At 46.3% G+C, this 22,365-nt stretch overlaps 1 protein-coding gene across 1 annotated transcript in view; it reads right to left on the reverse strand.

Moving 5' to 3' along the window:
* Positions 1–945: 945 nt before the first annotated feature.
* NR3C1 (nuclear receptor subfamily 3 group C member 1) overlaps positions 946–22,365 on the reverse strand; it is an 81,018-nt gene continuing 59,598 nt past the window's right edge. Inside the window, exons 6-8 of the mRNA XM_056854033.1 lie at positions 4,536–4,666; positions 3,954–4,111; positions 946–1,341 (exon numbers count right to left, since the gene is read on the reverse strand). Coding sequence (XP_056710011.1) covers positions 1,189–1,341; positions 3,954–4,111; positions 4,536–4,666 — 442 coding nt within the window. The 3' untranslated portion in view covers positions 946–1,188. The remainder of the gene's footprint in view (positions 1,342–3,953; positions 4,112–4,535; positions 4,667–22,365) is intronic.

Below are 22,365 nucleotides of genomic sequence, written 5' to 3' on the forward strand. Positions count from 1 at the left end.
ACTGTATACATATATGTATATATGTATATATATATATATATATATATATATATATATATATATATATATATATATAATATGCACCGATACATACAGAAGTACACACGCATATGGCAATAAACTGAGTATGGAAAAAAGTTAATTTCTCCACATAGAAGTAAACCTTTTAAAAATTATGCATATTTTCCTGAAAGTTTCCTGATGGGCAGTCAAGACTGATCTTTTCACTGTCAATCTAGCCCAAGATTCTTACAATTATGGCTATCGCATTAAATGGAAATATCTAGGTTGTTTTCTTTAAAAAAAAGTTTACACATCTGTTTAAGACAGAGCTAGTTTTCTAGTAGCTCACAGAACATGTTTGACAAATATCAAAAGTATGCATTTCAGATTTGATTTGGAATCCATTTCAATCCCTATTCCCACCCCCCTCCCTTAAAGAAGGCTGAATTTATCGGCCAAATTGATTTATATAGAAGGGTCGCTATGATAGTCTTGATCAGGTTAGAAAAGTCAACCTATATTCATATGAGTATATTCAAAGATTAATATTTAGAGGTCATTAAGCTATGAGCTGCCCCACCTTAAAAAACAGCTATACAATAGGCATCTTGAAGTTTTACAAAAATCATGTAAGAAAAAATGAGCAAGCTTTCACTGTATATAAAGTTAAAGGAAATTGCTAAAACCAGACAATAAGAGCTATAAAAGGCACAACTTCCCTTTTCTGATATACAGTTGTAAACTTTCTTCATGTTAACATGCACAAATCAAAAAAATGCTACCTTAACTATACAAAAAAAATCTATACCAAAACAAAAAAATCTAGAAAATTTTACCCAGCCAACTTGCAGAAATTCCTAGCAGAATGTTGACAAATGTAGATTCTGAGCTTGACACAGCTGGTTTTGGTGCATCCTATACTGCCAATACGATGGTGTGTAGCACACGGATGAAAAAAACCTCAACCCATATTTCTTTCCTTTTCTTCTTCCTGTAATCATTTAGTTAGAAGGGGCTGCTTCTGAAACCTAGGTCTTGGCCCTCTGTAAACCACATGTAGTGCATAATTACAAAAACAAAACACTCAATATAGTTGCAAGGACAAAATTAACAAAGTCTTTTAGTTTATAAAAAGAAGCTATAATGACTTTTTTTTCTTAAGGCAATCTTTCTGTATTAAGGCAGTCATTTCTGATGAAATAACAGTTTTTTGATATTTCCATTTGAATATTTTGGTAACTGATTGCTGATGATTTCTGCCAACATTTCTGGAAACTCGACACTCATGGATTTATCCAAAAACGTTTGGAAGCAAAAGCTTAGAAGATTCTCAACCACCTGCAAATTATAAGAGAGAAGGATGAAGCCAATTTTCCAATATCCAAAAACAAACAATGGTGCTGTACTGTGAAACAGTTTAAATCACAAGTCTGAACTATCAAGATTTCTGTATCTATAGTAGCATACATAAATGTTGAACAGTGACAGATGGCAATGTAAATTAAACTGAAAAAGAACATGGGCTTGGTGCAGATGTAACAGCAAGCCATTGTCTGCCATTATGGGGAGAGGAGGGACGGGGGAAGAATCTTTGGGTTTGTTCTGTCCCTTCTCTACCTCCCCTTCATGAAAAATTAAATAATTAAAGATTTCTAGGTTTACGGTAAAACATAATTTGCCTTTGTGTTCAAACTGGCAAACTATGGTCAAAGCAAACTAGAATTCCAAACAAAGGTCTATTCCCAGCTAGAAATTCTGGCTGTCCTTCCCATGCGCATACACCACAGGCACCTTTGGATTCTGGCCAGTGATTACATCCCTACCTATGTATAATGCAATATAGCACAGCCAGTCATCTCTCCGCAGTGTCAAAGATTACCCCAACAATTATAGGAAAAGCATGTACAGCATTGTTCTTCATGCTGGAGAGGAGTGACTAGTGGGGTACCACAGGGGTCTGTCCTGGGACCGGTACTATTTAATATTTTTATAAATGACTTGGATGATGGAATAGAGAGCATGCTAATCAAATTTGCAGATGACACCAAGTTAGGAGGGGTAGTTAATACCCCGGAGGGTAGGGTCAGAGTTCAGAATGACCTTGATAGACTGGACAGCTGGGCCATAAGCAATAAAATGGATTTAAATAGGGAGAATTGTAAGGTACTTCACCTAGGCAGAAACAACATAAGGCACAGGTACAGGATGGGAGAGAGTTGGCTTGACAACAGTACATGTGAAAGAGATCTGGGAGTCTTAGTGGACCACAAACTGAACATGAGTCAACAGTGTGATATGGCGGCTAAGAAGGCCAATGCAATTCTGGGCTGCATCAATCGGAGTATTGTGTCTAGATCAAGGGAAGTAATACTACCACTGTATTCTGCATTGGTCAGACCTCACTTGGGATACTGTGTCCAGTTTTGGGCTCCACAATTGTTGGGTGTTGACAAGTTGGAGCGTGTCCAGAGGAGGGCGACCAGAATGGTCAGAGGTCTGGAATCCATGCCCTATGAGGAGAGACTTAGGGAGCTGGGTTTGTTTAGTTTGGAGAAGAGAAGGTTGAGGGGAGACGTGATAGCATGTTTAAATATTTGTAGGGATGTCATGTTGATGAGGGAACTAGCTTGTTCTCTGTTGCTCCAAAGACTAGGACACCGAGTAATGGATTTAAACTAATAAAGCGATTCCACCTAAATATTAGGAAGAACTTTCTGACGATGAGGGCTGTTTGTCCTGCGATGGGCCCTCTGGCTGGGATCGCAGGCCGTAGCGCCGACCCCCTCCCCCCCTCTTCGGGAAGCGCCACACGACACGGATAGAGCGGGGGGGGGGTAGACAAGAGGAACACCAACGCCAGGGTTTTGGGGAAGCCAGGGAAGTGAGATGCAGGCTTACCAGATCCCCCTCCCTCCTCTGTAGGACGTCAGCCCGGAGGAGAGGCCGGCGGAGACACATAGGGCGGACACCGGATGGAGCCGGACAGCCGTGGGGGAGGCGGCGAACAGACACGGGAGCTGCTAGGGCGGGATGCGCCCGAGGGCCAGCTGAGCGTCGGTTGGACACGGAAGGGGGGGAGGGCGGGGACAGCATCGTCGCTCATCCTGGAAGCGGTCGGGGCGGCCCCAACCTTATGGGCTCGGGGGCGGGGTTTGGCGGGAAGGCAATCCCCTAAAAGGGAGACGGGTGGAGGCCAATGAGGAAGCCAGTGCTGGGCTGTCGGCTAAGCTCAGAATCCTGGCGGACTCCGGAGGGGAGGACAGCTCTGATTCCCCGACGGAGTGGTCTGAGGTCGAGGAGACCCCTCCCCCGAGAAGGGTACTGGAAGGGAGGGCTCGGGGAGAGACAGCGAGGAACCCCGAGCCTTTCACACTGTTTGATTGTGGAATGTGCTGCCTCGGAGGGTGGTGGAGTCCCCGTCTTTGGAGGTCTTTAAGCAGAGGCTGGATGGCCATCTGTCGGGAGTGCTTTGATTGTGGGATCCTGCATTGCGGGGCGAGGGTTTGGGTCACTGGGGATGTAGGGGGGAGGTAGTTGTTAATTTCCTGCATTGTGCGGGGGGGTTGGACTAGATGACCCTGGTGGTCCCTTCCAACTCTATGATTCATTTGATCTAATAGTAGAATGCTCCATAGCCATGGCCTTTTTCTTCTCCCTGACTGTACATCCCAATGCAAAGTATCTACTCTGGTTGAATCAAGTGTGAATCCCTGCAAAATAATGAAAGTAGGAGGCTATTTATGTTTGTAATACCCCAGGACCCAAAGTACCAGAAAGCTTTGCTGCTGCTCCTGCCTTCATCGCCATCTCTACTACAGCACTTTGATTTAGAAGAGTCAACACCTCCCAGTCCAGGGGACTTTCCTTTTTTCCACAGGATACCAGCTGCCAGTCACAATTGTCATGTGCACTGAATTAATGAAAGGAAATCTACATGCCACAAAACTTACATCATGCATGGAGTCCAAAAGTTTAGTCAGTTGATAAAATCGCTGCCAGTTCTGACTTGAGTTCCCTTCTCTCTTCACGATGGCTTTTCCAAGCTCTTTGATGTAGGTCATACGAATTTCTTCAAACAGGGCTTGGCTCTTCAGGCCCTCCTTGGGAACTGAAATATTAAGATCACTGATGAGGTACAGGGTCAGCAGGAACCTCTGCGGTCTGGAAACTGGCAAGGCTGGATCTGAGAAGTTCAAATGAGGCTTAACGGGTTAGATCCAGAGGAAGGTTTCTACTGACAGAAGGGAGGGGTGATTTTCACTGAATCCCTTTCCTGAGGCGGCCCTCCGACCCACCCTTATCCTGTTCCTAGGGTTCCCTGTCCACCAGGAGCACTACTGGGGTGAGGCATTCTGGGCTGTAGGGGCATGGGTGGAGAAAGCTGTACTCCACCAACAGAAATCTCTTTGTCAGTGAAAATTTCCAGTGGATCTAAACCAGTGATTTAATCCAGCTGAAAAACAAACTTTCTAACCCATAGAACTGTTGACCACTTTCATTTTCAAAGGTGGGTAGGTTATGCATTCACCTACCTGTAGAGAGAAGTAGCAAAGTTTTCATACAGAGATATTCCTCATATGAAACTTGAAGCCGTGCTAACTCATTAGTAACCATCAGCAAACGTTTGCATTGTTCATACATACAGGGTAAATTCATTCTCTGCCTGAAAAAGAGAGACCACACTCATCAATTTTAGCACAAAGGCCAATCCTTTTCTGCATGGAGTTGTCAAGAATAAAAGACCAGCAGAGAGAGGAATATTTGGAACAGCTCTGCCAGTAATCAAAGCTGAGCTTGTGTTTCTCTTTCTGCTGCAGGTGTAAGAGCCTTTTGGCCCACAGCTTGTGGCTCCAAGTTCTGAAGCCTTGGATGAGCCAGCTGAGTGGATTCAGCACCAACCCAAGATGCGGTTTACTATGGTGTTTTTTTGGGTCTTGTTTATTTAAAATTGTATTTTTGTAAGCTGCTTTGGATCCCCACAAGGGAGAAAAGCAGCGTGGCAAACAAATAAGCATCTAACAAATATTCCAAAAGAGCCAAGAAGAGAAATAGGGATGTCAGGTTTTTAGGAGCAGGGATTTTATCTGGCAGCATATTCCCATGTATTCAGCAACACAGGGATTTTCATACAGTCAGAAACAGCCAGATCTTATGCATGCTTACTCAAATGTAATTTCAGTAGAGACTTATACTCAAGGATGCATGCACAGAATTGTAGCCAAGCTACTATTAAGCTTAAGCAAATAAATGATGCCTAGTTACATCTTGATGCTTGGGACTGAGTTCCCAGAAAAGATGCTGTTCTCTGCTATGCTACAGGAAGAGATATAAATCCTAAATAGTCATGTTTTCTTTAATTTACATTTACTATTCCATTCAAACCAACAGAGCAGTTCCCAATAATAGCTAAAACAAAAAATTCGGCTTAAAAACAGCAGGACATGAAAAAAACATACAATAATAAAACTGGTAAAACCAGCTAAGCCCAGTTCAGACTTCCAATAGCACAAGTTAAAGAGCCTGATGACCTTCCCAGGGGAGGGAATTACAAAGTATGATTCCCCTGCTCTCTGTGCTTGTCAGTGCAACCTCAAGCAAGGCCAGCCACTGCAGCATGGCACGGAAAGGGTCCCCTGCCCTGACCCAGGTCATTTAAAGCACTGAAGGTCAACACCATCACTCTGAAGTGGGCAAGGAAACTAATAAGGAGATTGTGCAGTTCATTAAACATGGCTGCCTCATGTCTCCCCTAGCTCCCTCAGGTGGGCTGCTATACTTTGAAATAACTGGTATTTCTATATAGTCTTCAAAAGATACCCTCCTAGTAAACAATATGGTGTCCTGGTCACTTCTCCGCTGGGTAGCAGTTGATGCATCAACTGCAGTTAGCCGAAGGTATCGTACCCACAGATGCTATCTGAGCATTCAAGAGTAGAAGCAGATCAAGGAACGCACACAATTGCGTATCTGATATTTCACAGGAAGGGAAAACGCTATCCAGAACAAATCAACTTCTAGACCACCCACAATCAGTATTTATGCCTTGTCTCTACTGAGCTTCAATTTATTAACTCTTGTGTAATCTATCACTGGTTCCAGGCAGCTGATGGAGAACAACTGCCCAGCATCACCGTCTGAGATCTCCCTGACTGCAAAGCAGTGTCCCCAAATCTCAACCAGCATGGCCCATGGCACCAAAATAATCTAAGTGGACAAGCAGATTACTGGGTTGCACCACCCACCCATCTCCCAGTATAGGCCATCTAGTAACACTGGTTTTGATTATGCCTAAAGGCCAGAAAAATCCATAACTACCCATTAAATCCAGAAACCTTTGACCTGCTCCAAAATTCTATATTCAACCACCTTGCCAAAGCATCATAAATTTGAGGTTGATCAGTAACTGTCAATTCGAATTGCAACTTTTTAAAACAATGGTTTTAATTGTCTTCAAGGGGACTGGAATAACCCCATCTCAAAGGAAAGCACCAATCATCCCTTGGATCATTCCAGTAATTTTCTCAATGGATACCTCTCCAGCAAACCTGTCTACATTTTCATAAGCAGAGATGTACAAAGTCCAGACATTTTGAAGCCATGGAAAAAAAGCCTGCGTTTTGTCAGGTTTTCTGGAAATAATGGAAACTTTTGGAAAAGATTGAAATATGTGCAAGTTTCTTGCCTATCAAACCTAAACGTCAACTAGTATGTAAAATTATACTGTCTAGCATATTTATGGAATTCAAAATATAAATGTCTTCATCTTTTTTACAATAAAAATTGCAAGTATACTCTCAGTGCAAACTGCTGCTACTATACTATATATGTATTCTGTAATTTTTATGTCAGGAAAGCTGAAAAGTCCTCAGTAAAAACACTATTTTTTTAAAAAAAAAATTTCCCCCTGGGCCTTCAGATCACCTTAAAGACATCACCTTAAAATCATCCAAGTAAGCACAATGGAAGCGGAGGAACAGCAACTGAACAATGCTCAAGTCATGTGCTTGGACAGAAGGCTCTGGGTCAGCACAGGCACAAATTGGTGACTATGCCTCAGTGCAAATGGACATCCATATTTGTGCAGGTGCAGTATGTGAATGGATAAATTCTTCAATGCATATGTGTGTAGAGGGAAAGGGACACACAGTGAGAAGTTCTGCAGTTAGCTTTTAACACAGCAAACCCCCTCTCCTGATCAGAAGAGGTCAACTGTAATGGAAGATGTTCACCAGATTAGTTCATGTGTAGGAATGGGGAATGAAACCTGGTTCTCCAGATTAGAGTCCATCGCTCCTAACCACCGGTCTTAACCACTACACCACACTGACTCTCAATTTTTGCTGAAGAAACTCAACATCAGTTTCACAAAAGACAGGAAAGCTAAGACAACTGAATTGAGTAATACTACAAAATGGAGGGCCAGGTCATGTTGTGACCAGAACTTGGAACACCAATTCTCACTCCACAAAAAATTGCACCTTCTAAAAGCTACCACTACCCAAGTATTTGCGGTGGTTCTATAAAGGGCCATACTTGGAATTGTTCATCTCTCCTCTTACCTTTCCATGATTTCAGAGGCAAGAAGAAAAAGTAACATTTAGGCAGCCTTCTTAAAGTAATGCAACCCACACTTCTCACACAACCAACTTGTGGAATTCACTGTTACAAGATGCAATAAAATAGATGGATTATAAAATAAAAAGATTAGACAAATCCAAGATAGGCCTCTTAGCAGTTTTTAGTTTTGATTGCTCAACAGAACCTCCATATACAGGAATTAATACATTGGAACACCAGATGCTAAGGATAAAGAAAAAGGGAAGGTCATCGACTTCAAGCCCTACTTGAGCATTTCCAGAGGCATCTGGCTAGCTATTGCTGGAAACAGAATACTGGGTCACAACTCTGGGATGACCTAGCACGTATATGTTAATTGAAGAATAAAATTCTGAACCATCATTCGTGTACCCCAAATGCTCAGAAAATTATTCTGACACACACATCTTTATCTTTTTAATTAATTGTAGCCTGAAACATTATTTTCCCCTCCCAATTCATCTATATTTGTCTCACTTCACTCAGTCATGCCAGTTCTTCAGTCTTTTGTACACAGGGTTGGGAATTGAGGAGGGAGGGACGGTGGTCCCACGCCATAGCAAATGGCATTCCTAGAGATGCAAGGAAGACACCAGTGTAGTCTACTTCTTTACCCAAAAGTGGGACTCAGATAAGGTGCACCTTCTTTATGTTATTTTAAACAATATATTGTTCATACTTGTCACTAGTCCTTTTAGAAATAACACTACCAAAACCTGGACACTTTCTTAATAATATAAACTGAAAAAATCTAAACCTATTTTCTAAATAGTTACAGTTTAAAAAATGCATATTCACCAGTAGAAAGCCACCAGCAAAAATCTTGCAGATAAACTTCATTGGCCCATCCATCAAATATTCAGAACTGGATGCTCAATACTTCTAAAATCTCCATGTAAACCTTGTGCAACTTTTCCAGCACATACCGGCATTGCATTAACGTTAACTAGCTTTATGTGTAACCAACTCCAAACTCCCACGTAACTTTCTACATTATGGTTTTATTAAGTCTTAGACCGAGGTCCCCAACATGGTGCCCATGGCACCAGCCAATAACCTTCCTGGGGCCCAAGTGTTTTTAGAAAATTAGTGGGGCCAGGTGGGCAAAGCTTCTGATTGGCCACTATTTTATCATGCTGTGTTTGGGTAGCCAGTGGCTGCAAGCTGGATGCTACATCCATTCACCACATGCTGTATTCAGAATGCTTTGCACAGTACTGAGCCATCACTTACAATGCTTGATCTTGTGCCTCAGTTTGTTAAAAATGCTTGTCTGTACTTGGGAATTCATTCATTCATTCATTCCTCTCTCTCTCTCCCTCTTCCCCCTCTCCCCCCCCCCCACACCTCTATACCACATTGGAAATGTGTTCTTGCTTACAAGTTTATGCTACAGTATATTTGGCATGATGCCTTAACACTTTTGGTTGTTTTTGCTACTGCTGTTTTTTTGTTATGTTATTTGCCATAGAATGGAATGGACAAAGTGGTTGTTTATCAGCGCAATCCTATGTACGCTTAGCTAGAAACAAGCCCCACTGAATACAGGGAGACTTACTTCTAAGTAAACCTGCATAGTGTCACGCCGTATATCTTCTACCTATTTTTCACATAAAAAACCTTTCCCTTTACATTTTTATTGTTATGAAGCTGACCCAAGAGGCAATAAGCTGTAGATTCTGACTGTGATTTTTGTCCTTGTTCACTTACTAATGTTTTTGAATTAGCCAGTGGAATATAATGTTTAGCATCCATTAGCTTCATTTTACAAGTGGATTGATAATATGATTTACATGTAATTATGGCAAGAATGTGTACTATACACCTGAGATTATAAAATAAACATGAATAGTAAGTATAATGTACCTGCAGCCAACCTTGCCTTGCAGTAAAGCAAATGATTAATAATGATATGGAGCTAAAGCAAATCTGCACTGTAATTACATCATAATTTCATTACGACTACCCTGCAATTACAATTCCCATTTCATCCTTGTGTTGTATGCCCTGCGAATACACTTGATGCTATTCTGAAGCTTGTGTTTTTAAATACCTAGTTATTTAAACAGAGCTATCTCTATTTTGAAAGAAACCCCATAGTGGTATGGTGGTACTTTTTATACCCTAACAGTCTACATTGTATTTAAAAAAAAACATTTGCACCCATCATTGAGGAAGTATACAAATACACTAAACACGGATCAAATTATAAAATCTTAACATACACACATCTTAAAGTACAGCAAATCACAGAGAATGGAATAAAATATCCCAGTGAATGTAATGACTGAGTGGGGATCAGAACAGATTTCTCCGGCCCAGCCTTCTGTTCACCATGACACACTGGCTTCTAGCTTAACTGTACAATTATCTGAGAGTCATGGTTTATGAAGACTGCTGTATTCAGTTCTTAGTATAAAATTTCAGTCTATGTTGGCAAAAATGTTTTTAAATACCAAGCAAAAATGTTTTTAAATACCAAGTTTTTAAATACCTCCTTAAGAAATCCCTATTCGCTTCATAAACAGATAAATAAATAGTACAGATATTTGTTGTTTAGAGAACTCCCTTGATAGGACTGCAATTAAAAATAAATAGATGAAATAAATGTGCTTGATTACCAGTGAAAACTGTTGTACTCAGTAGGCTAACAACTTCTATTTCCTGTTTACATCTTGTTTCCTTTAAAAAAACGTTTCAATACAAGTCAAAGCTCAATAGGGGAATTCTACAAAACTGCACACGGCAGATAAATCTCAGCTTGTGCACCAATGGGCTGATTAATTACCTGGGGTACAGAATATAAATTCTTCATTTTCAAGGTATAATTAATTGGTAACTCTGCCATGAAGAAACCTCTGATTTTTTCCGTTTTCTTGCCATTATCAGAATTATTTGGAAATATGGCAAGGATGTAAATTACTTGGGGGATGAGGTTACTTCTACCTGTCGGTGTCTAACTTTCGGCTTCTAGCTTTTATATACTGGGATGGCGGGGGGGAGGTCAGATAGGGTGCTAACTGATGAGTTAAAGAGGTCTATTCTCTCTCCCTTCAAATACAGCTGCTGTTTGGCAGCTATCCAGAGTTCTTGTGGCTTCACCTAGCTGCAACAGTGTCAGATTGCTGCCTGAAATGCAATCCACACAGCCATTCTTCACTGCTCACTTATTTCCACTTCCTCACGTTGGTCATGATCTAATCTTTGGACATGCAGGTAAAGAAATACAGGTGCCCATCAGTTCATGGGATACTGTCAGCCCTTGGCCCACAGAACCAGAAATCACCACAAAGTCGTATAGAGTCCAAACAGGTGGATTTTACTGATCAAATAGGCATACAGTGCAAACGAATAAAATGACAGCTATGAAAGGCTCACTAGCTGGGAGATATTATAAGGCAGGAAAGGCGGGAGATTACACGCAGGAATACAGTTTCCCAGGAGCTGAGTTCCCAGGCTTGGGCTTAGGCATGCGACCTTGGGGGGCAGACAATACAGCACAGAGACAGAGGCAATAACGAAACCGAGATAGCAGCCTGACATTCTGCTCCCCTCAAGGCCCCCTCCCAGTTCGCAAGGGGGCTGGCCTGTTCGGGTAAGCAATGTGAAAGGCGTCAATGAGGTCGGGGGCGGAGACATCCCGTGCGCGCACCCATTCGTCATAGGCAGGGGGGAAATGTTTCCAACGAACTAGATACCGGAGAGTACCATGGTGAATACGGGAGTCAAGGATCTTGGAGACTTCGAAGTGTTCTTCCCCCCCCACCATGATGGGTTGCGCAGGCGGTGGGTCTGGATGCCATTGTGGAGAAGCAACATGGGGTTTGAGGAGGCTTATGTGGAAAACAGGATGCACACGCCTCAAAGATTTGGGGAGAGCCAGTTCCACTGTGACAGGGTTTATGACCCGAGTAATGGGGAAAGGGCCAATGAATTTGGCGCTGAGTTTATGGCACGGTTGGGTGGACCGGAGGTTTTTGGTGGAAAGGTAAACCAAAGCACCCACTTGCAGATCACCCCCGGGGGAGCGATGTTTGTCAGCTTGCGCTTTGTATTTACGTTTGGCCCGGTCGAGGTTGCTAACGAGCCAGGGCCAAGTGGTACGGAGGGCGTGTGCCCAGGAGGCAATGTCGGGGTTCCCCTCCCCCTCTATATCATCTGTAGGAACGATGGGACTGAAATCTTGTCCATACACAGCAAAAAACGGGCTAAAACCTGTGGATTGATGCATGGCATTATTGTAGGCATATTCTGCTAAAGGTAGCAGTTCCACCCAGTTATCCTGGTGGTAGTTAACATAACAACGCAAATAACATTCGAGTACAGCATTGACACGTTCAGTTTGACCATCAGTTTGAGGATGGTATGCACTAGACAATCCCTGTTCCACCCCCACCAACTTGAGGAAAGCTTTCCAAAACTTAGAAACGAAACCACTTCCGCGGTCACAAATTATTTTACGCGGAAACGAATGTAAACGAAATATATGCGTCACGAAGAGGCGGGCCAGTTTCTGAGCAGAGGGGATCCCTGCACATGGAATCAAATGTATTTGCTTAGAAAACAAATCAGTAACAACCCACAACACCGTTTTACCCCCACTGAGAGGGAGATCAGTCATGAAGTCCATAGCGATTACTTCCCAAGGTTTGCTGGGCGTCTCAAGAGGTTGTAGCAGTCCTGGGGGTTTGCCCTGCGATCGTTTCGCAGCGGCACAAACGGGACAGCTGCGGATGAAGGAGTCAATGTCGGAACGCATTCCCCCCCACCAGAACTGTCTGCGCAATAAGTGGAGGGTCTTCAGAAACCCAAAGTGCCCAGCTGTTTTGGCTCCATGAGCTAAATGTAAAACGTCCTTCCGGAGAGCTTTGGGTACATACAATTTTGAGTCTTTGTACCAGGACCCCCCTTGTTCCAAAACACCAGGAGGTAGGGTATGAGCGGAACGTTCTAAAAGACACTGGTCCCGAAGGACAGTTAAAAAGGATTCGGAGATGGGGAGTTTGGAGGGAGCCCCCCCGTCGGTTCTGGAGATCTGAGAAATAGTTATAGGGCTAGTGCTTACGTGTGGCGGCGCGCAGACTGCAGGCGGCTGAGCGGTCGGAGGGGTAGGAGGGGCGGGAACTCCGGTCTGTTGCGGTGGCGGCTGGGCAGCCGGTTGGGCTGGCGGAGCTTGCGAGGTGTGTTGATGCTGGGATCGGGTTTGCACAGCCAGCATAGGTAGGGCCCCACGTTGCATAGGGGTGAACAGAGAGTTGGTGGGTCTTTCGAGTTTTACCGGATATTGTGGTAAACGGGAGAGGGCATCCGCGAGAACGTTCTGCTTCCCAGGGACGTGCTTCAGGGTGAAACGGAACTGAGCAAAGAACTCCGCCCACCGTTGTTGTTTCGCCGATAGCTTATGGGACCCCGTGAGGGCAGCTAGATTTTTGTGATCGGTCCAAACTTCAAAGGGTATTTTAGACCCTTCCAAGAATTGCCGCCATAAAATCAGTGCATGATGAACTGCAGAGGCCTCTTTCTCCCAGATGGGCCAGTTTAATTGAGCGTGCGCAAATTTTTTTGAAAAGTAAGCGCAAGGGTGAAGAAGACCGTCCGGTCCTTGCTGGAGGAGAGCCCCTCCCATGGCTACATCGGAAGCATCGACTTGCACAATGAACATTTGATTTGGGTCTGGGTGCCGTAGCACCGGCTCCGAAGTGAAGAGGCGTTTGAGGGCTAGAAAGGCGGCTTGGCATTGCTCAGTCCATAGGATCTTTGCGGAGGGCAAGGCAGCCGAGCTTACTTTTCCTTTAGTTTTCAGCAGGTCCGTAATGGGTAGAGCCACTTGGGCGAAGTTAGGGATGAATCCCCGATAGAAGTTTGCAAATCCCAGAAATTGCTGTACTTGCTTACGGTTGGTGGGGGGAGTCCAATCGAGGACGGCTTGGACTTTGGCGGGGTCCATGCGAAGACCTTGGTGGGAGATGATGTATCCCAAAAACGTGAGTTTGCTTTGGTGAAATTCACACTTAGCTAGTTTAGCGAACAGTTGATGGTTACGCAGGCGTTGTAGAACTTCTCTGACCAGAGTCACATGCTCGTCCATAGTTTTCGAATAAATGAGAATGTCATCTAAGTAGACCACCACCCCACGATATAGAAGGTCATGTAGGATTTCATTGATGAGTTGCATGAAGACCCCCGGGGCCCCTTTTAATCCGAACGGCATTACAAGGAATTCATACATTCCGAAACAGCTAGAGAAGGCAGTGAGGTGTTCATCTCCTTCGCGGATACGGACTCGGTAGTAGGCTTCCACCAAGTCTAATTTAGAGAACACACGGCCTTCCTGTAATTGTCCCAAAATATCCGATATTAATGGGATAGGATAGGCGTTGGTCTGGGTAACCGCATTGAGCTTTCTGAAGTCAATGCACAGGCGAAGGTCGCCCTCTTTTTTCCGGACGAAAAACGCGGGGGCCGAGTTTGGGGCATTCGAAGGGCGAATGAACCCTCTGGCGAGGTTTTTGTCCAAAAAGTCCCGGAGGACAGTGCGCTCGGAAGCGCTCATAGGGTAAATCTTACTTTTGGTTAATGTGCAGTCCTTTACTACTTCAATCGCACAGTCTGAGGCCCGGTGGGGGGGTAAGGCATCACATTCCTTAAGGTCGAAGACATCTTCAAAGTCCCGGTATACAGCGGGTAGAGCCGGTGGTACCGGGGCAGTAGAGGTTAACGCTGGAACGGGCGGAAATGGCAGAGCAAAGTTTTGCCGATGCTGGTCGCAGGTGGGACTAGCGAAAGAAATAGTGTCTGTTTCCCAATCAATACTGGGACTATGTCCTTTAATCCAGTTAATTCCCAAGACCACTTCAAATCGGATAGGGGCTATAGTGAAGTCTATTTGTTCCCAGTGGGAACCAATTCCCATTGCCACCCCTATGGTGCGACGATCAACTGGACCCCCCTGGAATTGGCTCCCGTCCATTTGAGCAAATTGGACGGGGGCGGGTAAAGCCTCTGAGTCGGCTCTGAGGGCAGCAAACGTGGCTTCGCTTATGAGAGTGCGACAGCAACCGGAGTCAATTAGTGCTTTGACGGGGATTTGTGGACCTCCGTTAAGTTGTTGTAAAACTGCATCTACGTAGACGGTGGAGTCCACTTCTTTGATTTTGGTAGGAGCATTCGGTTTGATAGGAAGATCCTGAGAGGTCTGTGGAGATGCTCCATTCACCACAGACCGGAGCCGTTTTTTGACAAGTCGAGGGGAGATTCCAGGTTTAAGGCTGGAGAAATCCAAGGGTTTTCCTCATCCGAAGAGGGAAAGCTGTCCCCCAATGGGGCACTTGTAATCCGAGACCCGGCGGGGTCGTTGGAAGCAGGCAGGGAGGCTGGGTCCCCGGCATGGAGTGCAGAGGGTGTGGGCCTTCCCGGAGCTGCGCTGCGGGTGGCCGCGGTGCCTCTGCGTGGTGGACGACCTCGGGCGCGGGTTGCCGTGCTGGGACGAAATAATTCCTGGCGGCGTGGGCAAACGGCTGCAAAGTGGCCCATTTCTCCGCATGTAAGACAGGCACCCCTCTGAAATCGGACTTCACGTTCCTGGAGCGGACGTGGGGGATTTCGTGGGACGAGCAGTGGTGCCTTGGGTTGAGGCTTTTGGGTGCCCTTCTCCTTGTGCTTTTGACGGACGAGAGAAATAAAGCGGCGGCGGCTTTCCACTTCCTCGGCTAATAGGATCCAGCCTTCGAGGGTATCGGGATCGCCCCGCATGTAAGACCAGTTCAGAATGTCAGGATGCAAGGCTTCCCTGAAATGATGGATTAGGGTGGTCTCGGGCCAACCTACAATTTTACTTGCCAGTCGCTGAAATTCATCGGCAAATTCCCGAACTGTAGCAGAGCCTTGTTTTAATTGTAAAAGTTCCGTTTTGGCTCTTTCTCCCAGGAAGGGGTCCTCAAACCTCCTTCTCAGGGCAGTCATGAAGTTGTTGAGGGAACGAATCGCACGAGAGCGGGTGTCAAACTGGAGGACCATCCAGTCAGCCGCTTTGCCTGTCAGGAGGGAAGCTACGTACCGCACCCGGCTATCTTCCGTGGGGAAGAGTTGACCTTGTTCTCGCATATAACTGTCCACTTGATGCAAGAAACAAGGCAAAGTCTCAAGAGATCCGTCATACGTAGTCCTCAATTTGAGTTGCTTCCAAGGGCCGGGCGCGGGTTGGCCCGGTTGCACGGGTGGTCCGGGCGGAGGAGCAACAGGAGCTCCAGGAGGCAAGGGTGGAGCAGGCACATTAGCAGGTGGTTGCACGGGTGGTCGGAGCGGAGGAGCAACAGGAGCTCCAGGAGGTAAGGGTGGAGCCGGCACATTAGCGGGTGGTTGTACGGGTACCGCCTGACCCGGTATCGGAACGGGCTGTCTCTGAGCTATCAGGGTTTGTTGTAATTGCCTGTTCTCGTGAAGCATAAGTTCCATTACTTCCTGGAGTTGATCCACACGGTCGGAGAGCTCCCGATTCTGGGCTCGTAAAAGATGAACCTCCTCACTTGGGCCCCCAGTAAGATGAGGCTTACTGGTTCGGAAGCTCGTGGCCCATTGAGAGCTATCCCCATATAAATCCTCGTCTTCAGACTCATCTGAGTCTCGACGTCGGTCAGCCAAACGGCGTGCGCGTTGGGTCGTACGCGACGGGACAAACGCCGGGGAAAAGGTGAGACCTGATAGTCCCAGTACATAGTCCTTGGGGCGCGTGTCCACGTTCGCCTGATTCCTTGCTGCAGCCGCCCTGGCTGCTTCCGCCGCCTCTCTCTCTCTTGCGACCCTAGCCGCTTCGGCGGCTTGCTGATCCGCAAGAACTTTGGCGTTCTCAAGTCTTAGGGCAGCCTCTGCCGTAATGCGCGGCAAAAGTTCTGTCTCGAGGAGCAAGAGTATGGGGTCAGGTTCCCCGCCCAGCAGAGGTTGTACTCGAACCGCCAGTGCGGATGCCTCGGCTCCAAACGTCGGGGTCAAAACTTGAGCCAAGGTGGCTACCGGGGTGTCCTTTGTACATTCCACAAGGAGAAGAGCGGTGCTAATAGCGACTCGCTTGGCCTCAGCCTGGCAGCTGGCCGCATCCGGGATCAGGGAAAAACCCTCCGGTGGGGCTCCCGCCATGGTAGAAAGAGTTTGTCGAGAAATAAGATTATCTAGAAGTCCAGTTAATATTTGTAAATCCTCAGTCGCCAATCGGGCATCGTCCAGTAATTGATCCAAGTCCTGAAGATCTAAACGAGCATCAGTATCCTCCGATGTTAACATCCAGAGACGTCCTGTAAGAGATTGCCACTGCGCGTGTACCAGTCCCCTCAAGCGGCAAACCTCTCGGTTCGTCCGGAAAAGTTCAGCAATTAAGTCCTGTAACAGAGTAGGGTCCTCTGAGAAGGGCTCCAGGGTAGTAGATCACCTGGAGAGCTGCACAGCTCCCATCCAAGTGGCAGGCGAACCCCCCTGGGCTCCAGCCTGGCTAGGAGAACGGTGAAGATGTGAGGAGATAGCTGTCATAATGTCAGCCCTTGGCCCACAGAACCAGAAATCACCACAAAGTCGTATAGAGTCCAAACAGGTGGATTTTACTGATCAAATAGGCATACAGTGCAAACGAATAAAATGACAGCTATGAAAGGCTCACTAGCTGGGAGATATTATAAGGCAGGAAAGGCGGGAGATTACACGCAGGAATACAGTTTCCCAGGAGCTGAGTTCCCAGGCTTGGGCTTAGGCATGCGACCTTGGGGGGCAGACAATACAGCACAGAGACAGAGGCAATAACGAAACCGAGATAGCAGCCTGACAGATACATCCCCAGGTCCAGAAAAGAATAAGATAGGCTGAAGTCCAACGACAGCCAGGTCTGACAATGTGTGACAACTTAAACAGATGACCTACCAAGTGGCTTCCAGCTCTCCCCTGGCTTCCTGTTAAGGGATGACATACATCAACTTGCAAGGACATACACATACTACGCACACTGATGAACTGGATTTGTTTCCCCACTCCTACACATGAAGCCAGCTGGGTGACCTTGGGCAAGTCACTCTTTCTCAGCCTCACTCACCTCACAGGGTGTCTGTAGTGGTGAGGGGAAGGGAAGGTGATTGTAAGCCGGTCTGAGTCTTCCTTAAGTGTTAGAGAACGGAGCCTTGGATACTTACCGTGAAGGCTCCTTCTCTCCTAAGGCGAAGGGCGTCTTGAGCAATGGGTTATTTTCCTTGATCCATCTGGGGAAGGCAGGACTAAAATCAACCTTCCTGTCTTCCTGGCGGGAAAACAGCCTGGAGCAGCCCAGTTCCTGACTAACCTAGCTCATTGGACAGGAATTATAACCGAAAACTGATAACATAATCAACCTGAACAGGACGTACAGATGACAACAGTACACGAGGGATAGAAAGGTGAAGAGACCCGCCATCCCGCAAAGAGAATATATAAACCTAACAATCCTAGTTAGTATAGTTGTTACTGCTAATTCTTTTGGCATGTACCGTATGTTGAATGAAGTTTCCCTTAATGTTGGTTTAGTTCTACGGGTGGGCAAGACGCCCTTCGCCTCAGGAGAGAAGGAGCCTTCACGGTAAGTATCCAAGGCTCTGTTCTCCTCTGAGGCTCCAGGTGTCTTGAGCAACGGGACCTTCAAGAGCTCCCAAAAGGGTGGGATAAGAAACTTCCTAGACAACCTGTTGTAACACCCTTCGGCCGAAGGATGCTTGTGCGGAAGACCATGTATTTATCTTGTAATGCTTAATAAAGGTTGAGACCGTGGACCAGGTTGCTGCCCTACAAATCTCTTCTAGTGGAGCCTGTTTGTTAAAGGCGGCCGTGGTTGCTGTGCTACAAAGGGAGTGAGCGGTTATGCCCTCCGGAACAGGAGAGCCAGTGGCCTTATAGGCCTCAATGATGCAGAGTCTGAGTGTGTAGCTGATTGCCACTGCTGACATGCGTTTGCCTCTAGTGGGATTGGAAATGCCTATAAACAAGTAATCTGATTCCCTGAATTCTGCTGTCCTACGGATAAATATTTTAAGCGGTCTCCTAAGATCTAGGGAATGCCAGGTGCGTTCTTTGGCACAGGAGGGCTTTGGACAAAAGGAAGGCAAATTGATTTCTTGAGAGAAGTGGAAGGAAGAGTTTACTTTCGGGCGAAAGGTCGGATCCGGCCTTAAGACCACTTTGTCCCTGTGAAACACACAGAGACCTTCCATGATTGACAAGGCCCTAATTTCCGAAACCCTTCTAGCAGAGGTGATGGCTACCAGAAATAGGACCTTCATACGCATATATTTTAAGGGTACTGAATCTAAAGGTTCAAACGGGGCAGATGTCAGTGCATTAAGAACTAGATTAAGGCTCCATGATGGAAATCTGTGTAAGACCGGTGGTTGGATTTGTGACACCCCTCTCAGGAAGACCACTATATGCTTGTGTCTGGAGGTGGAAAACCCTTCTAAGGTGGGGATAACTGTGGCAATTGCGGCAATTTGTCTTTTCAAGGTAGAGGCTGATAGATTTAGCCGCACTCCCTCTTGGAGGAACTCAAGGACTCCTTGTACGCCTGGGTTCAAAGGATCGATCTTTTTTCTTCTTGCCCAGCGTACATATGCTTTCCAAGAAGCATTGTATATGTGTTGAGTGCTTGGGCGTCGCGCCTCCATAATAGTGTCTGCGACCTCCTGTGAATAACCTTTATCTAACAGGAGTCCCCGTTCAATAGCCATGTGGTTAAGCAAAACCACATGGGGTCTGGGTGTACTAAGGGCCCCTGTCGAAGTGTTCCCCATTGCGTTGGGATTTTCCAGGGTTCCCGTACTGACATCTGTAGAAGTGTTGCAAACCACGGTTTGCGGGGCCAAAAGGGGGCAATGAATATGACATTGGCTCTTTCTTTCTGTATCTTTCTCAGCACCTTTGGTATTATTGGTAGAGGGGGAAAGGCATACATCAGGCCCGCGGGCCATGGACTGGTGAGGGCGTCTGTCCCTTCCGCCTTCTGATGGAAGTAGCGGGTGAAAAATCTTGGTAGTCTGTTGTTTTCGTCTGAGGCGAATAAATCTACCTGTGGAACACCAAACTTGGAAGTAACGAGCTGAAAGGCATCTAGCTCTAGAGACCACTCCCCCTTGTCTACGGTTTGGCGGCTGAGCCAGTCCGCCTGGACGTTGAGGGCTCCCTTTATGTGTTCTGCTCTGATCAAATGTAGGTGTATTTGTGCCCAGGTGAATAGTGCCACTGCTTCCATATGCAGGGAGGACGATCTCGTCCCTCCCTGTTTGTTGATGTGTGCCTTTGTAGTGGTGTTGTCGGTCCTCACGAGGTCATGATGACCTCGGAGGGAATCGGAGAATTCCATTAGGGCTAATCTGACTGCTCTCAGCTCCAGAATACTGATGTGGAGTTTTGTCTCGTGTGGTGACCTGCACCCCTGGGCTATGCATCTGTTGAGGGTGGCACCCCATCCCTCCAGACTGGCGTCTGTGAACACCTGCAATGGCTCGTCATGGATGTATTGACTGGCTCTCTGTAGATTTGACTTGTGTGTCCACCATAACAATCCCTGTTTTGTTTTCTGGGTAAGAGGGACAAGCTTGTCCCTTTTCCTGGCTATGTCTTTCTGGAAGGGCCCTAGTAGCCATTGTAGAGGTCTTGAATGAAAGTGTGCCCATGGGACCACTGCTATGCAAGAGATCATAAGCCCCAGGAGTCTCACCAGCCGCATTAGGCGTGCTGACCGTGCTTTTATGATTGTTGATGCCAAGGTGATGATCTTGGAAATTCGCTCTGGGGGCAGGGATAAGGTATTTGCCTGAGAGTCTATTTGGACCCCTAGGTGAATCAGGGAGCGAGAGGGTGTGAGAGAGCTCTTTTTGAAATTGATCAAGTACCCATGCTGTTGGAGAGATTGCATTACAATGGATGTATGTTGGAGAGACTGAGGTCTGGATTGGGCACAGATCAGGATGTTGTCCAGGTACGGATGTACCTGGATTCCATCCTGTCTGATGGCCGCCACGATGGTGACGAGGATCTTCGTAAAGATCCTCGGGGCGGAAGCCAAACCGAATGGGAGGGCTCTGAATTGAAAATGGAGCTGGCCAATTGCAAACCTGAGAAAGCGCCTATGATGTGGATGAATAGGTACATGCAGGTACGCTTCTGTTAAATCTACTGCTGTCATAAATGTGTTTGGGCGTAGGGATTCCACTATAGAGCGGAGCGTCTCCATTCTGAAATGTTTGCTTATGATTCTTCTTTTTACATACTTGAGATCCAAAATGGCTCTCCACTCCCCGTTTTTCTTCGGGACGGTGAAAAATATGGAGTAGACCCCTTGATGTCTCTCCTGCATGGGTACTTGCTCTATGGCCCTGATATGTTGGAGGTGCTGAATGGCCCTGAAAGTTCTCTCTCGTTTCTCCCTCGAGGGAGATTGGGGAGGAGATGAATCGGTCTCGTGGTTTGGTTGAGAGTTCCAGAAGGTAACCCTCCGTTATTATTCTGGAAACCCAGTTGTCGGGATAGGAGGCCAACCACACATTCTTGAAGAATTGAAGCCTCCCTCCTATGCCCGTGAGCTGGGCGTCACTGGGTGTTGGTTTTGGAAAACTTGTCTCCTTTGTCTGCTCTGTTATTGATTTGAGGTCTTTGGAACCTGCCGCCTCTGCGGAAGGATCGAAAGTTAGTGTTCCATGATCCTCTCCTATATTCTGGTCTGCCCCTGTGGGAGGGGCGAAAGGAACAAAAGGGCTGGTAACTAACGGATCTCAGTTCCTTACGTAATTGCCGGGGCATGACGTGCTTTTTATCCTTTGTCTCAATTAGGATTTTTTCTAACTTTCTCCGAAGAGCTTTTCCCCTTGAATAGGATATGCCATAAGGGTGGTTTTGGCCCTAAAGTCCACTGGCCACGCTCTTAACGAGAGGGCCCGCCTGACAGAAGTAACTCAGGCCATGGAGCGGGCCGTGAAGGAAATAGAGTCTAAAGAGGCATCAGCCATTAGACTGACTGCGCTTAGGACTCTCTCTAGGCCACCAATAACCCTGATATTGTCATCTGGAACCAATTGGATTAATTTCTTGACCCATAGGAAGGTGGCTCTCGCAAATATAGACATGGTAGCATTTGCCTGGATAGATAAGGCAGCAGCCTCATGGGCTTTTCTGGCTAGGGAGTCAGACTTTCTGTCAAGCTGATACCTAAGAGTACCCATACCATCCTCTGGTACTAGACCTGGATTTTGTAAATCAGCTACTGGAGCGTCCACGAGCGGTACTTTAAGTAATGACATGGCATGAGGTGCCAAGGAATATAGCTTTTTAATTGCCGAAGGCACTTGTTTTGCAGCTGAAGGGTTATCCCACTCCTCCCTGACCGTTCTGGAAAACAGGTCGAAAAAGGGGACTAGATTGTTTGAGGCTTTCTTTCGTGGAAAACATTCCTTAACCCCTTGTTTTAGTTTAGAAACGTTTTCCTCAGGGGAAATGTCCTCTTCATTTAATTCTAAGGCCAGGACTGCTTTGGCTAATAAGGCCTGGTAGTCTTCCCCATTGAAGAGCCTATTGGGTTGTTCATCTGAATGTGAGGACTCATCATCGGAGTCAAATTCGCCCTCCTCTAGTTCTGGATCTGACTCAGCGGATAAGGAAGATTCTAATTGTCTAGAATGGGTTTCAGTGACCTTGGATTTTAACGCGGCCTTGGCGGGCCATTGTGTTGGAGAAGAAGCCTGAGTCTGAACCTGGGCAGATTCATCTGAC

The sequence above is a fragment of the Euleptes europaea genome, chromosome 1, assembly GCF_029931775.1.
Source record: "Euleptes europaea isolate rEulEur1 chromosome 1, rEulEur1.hap1, whole genome shotgun sequence".
In the NCBI taxonomy this organism is placed as follows: domain Eukaryota; kingdom Metazoa; phylum Chordata; class Lepidosauria; order Squamata; family Sphaerodactylidae; genus Euleptes; species Euleptes europaea.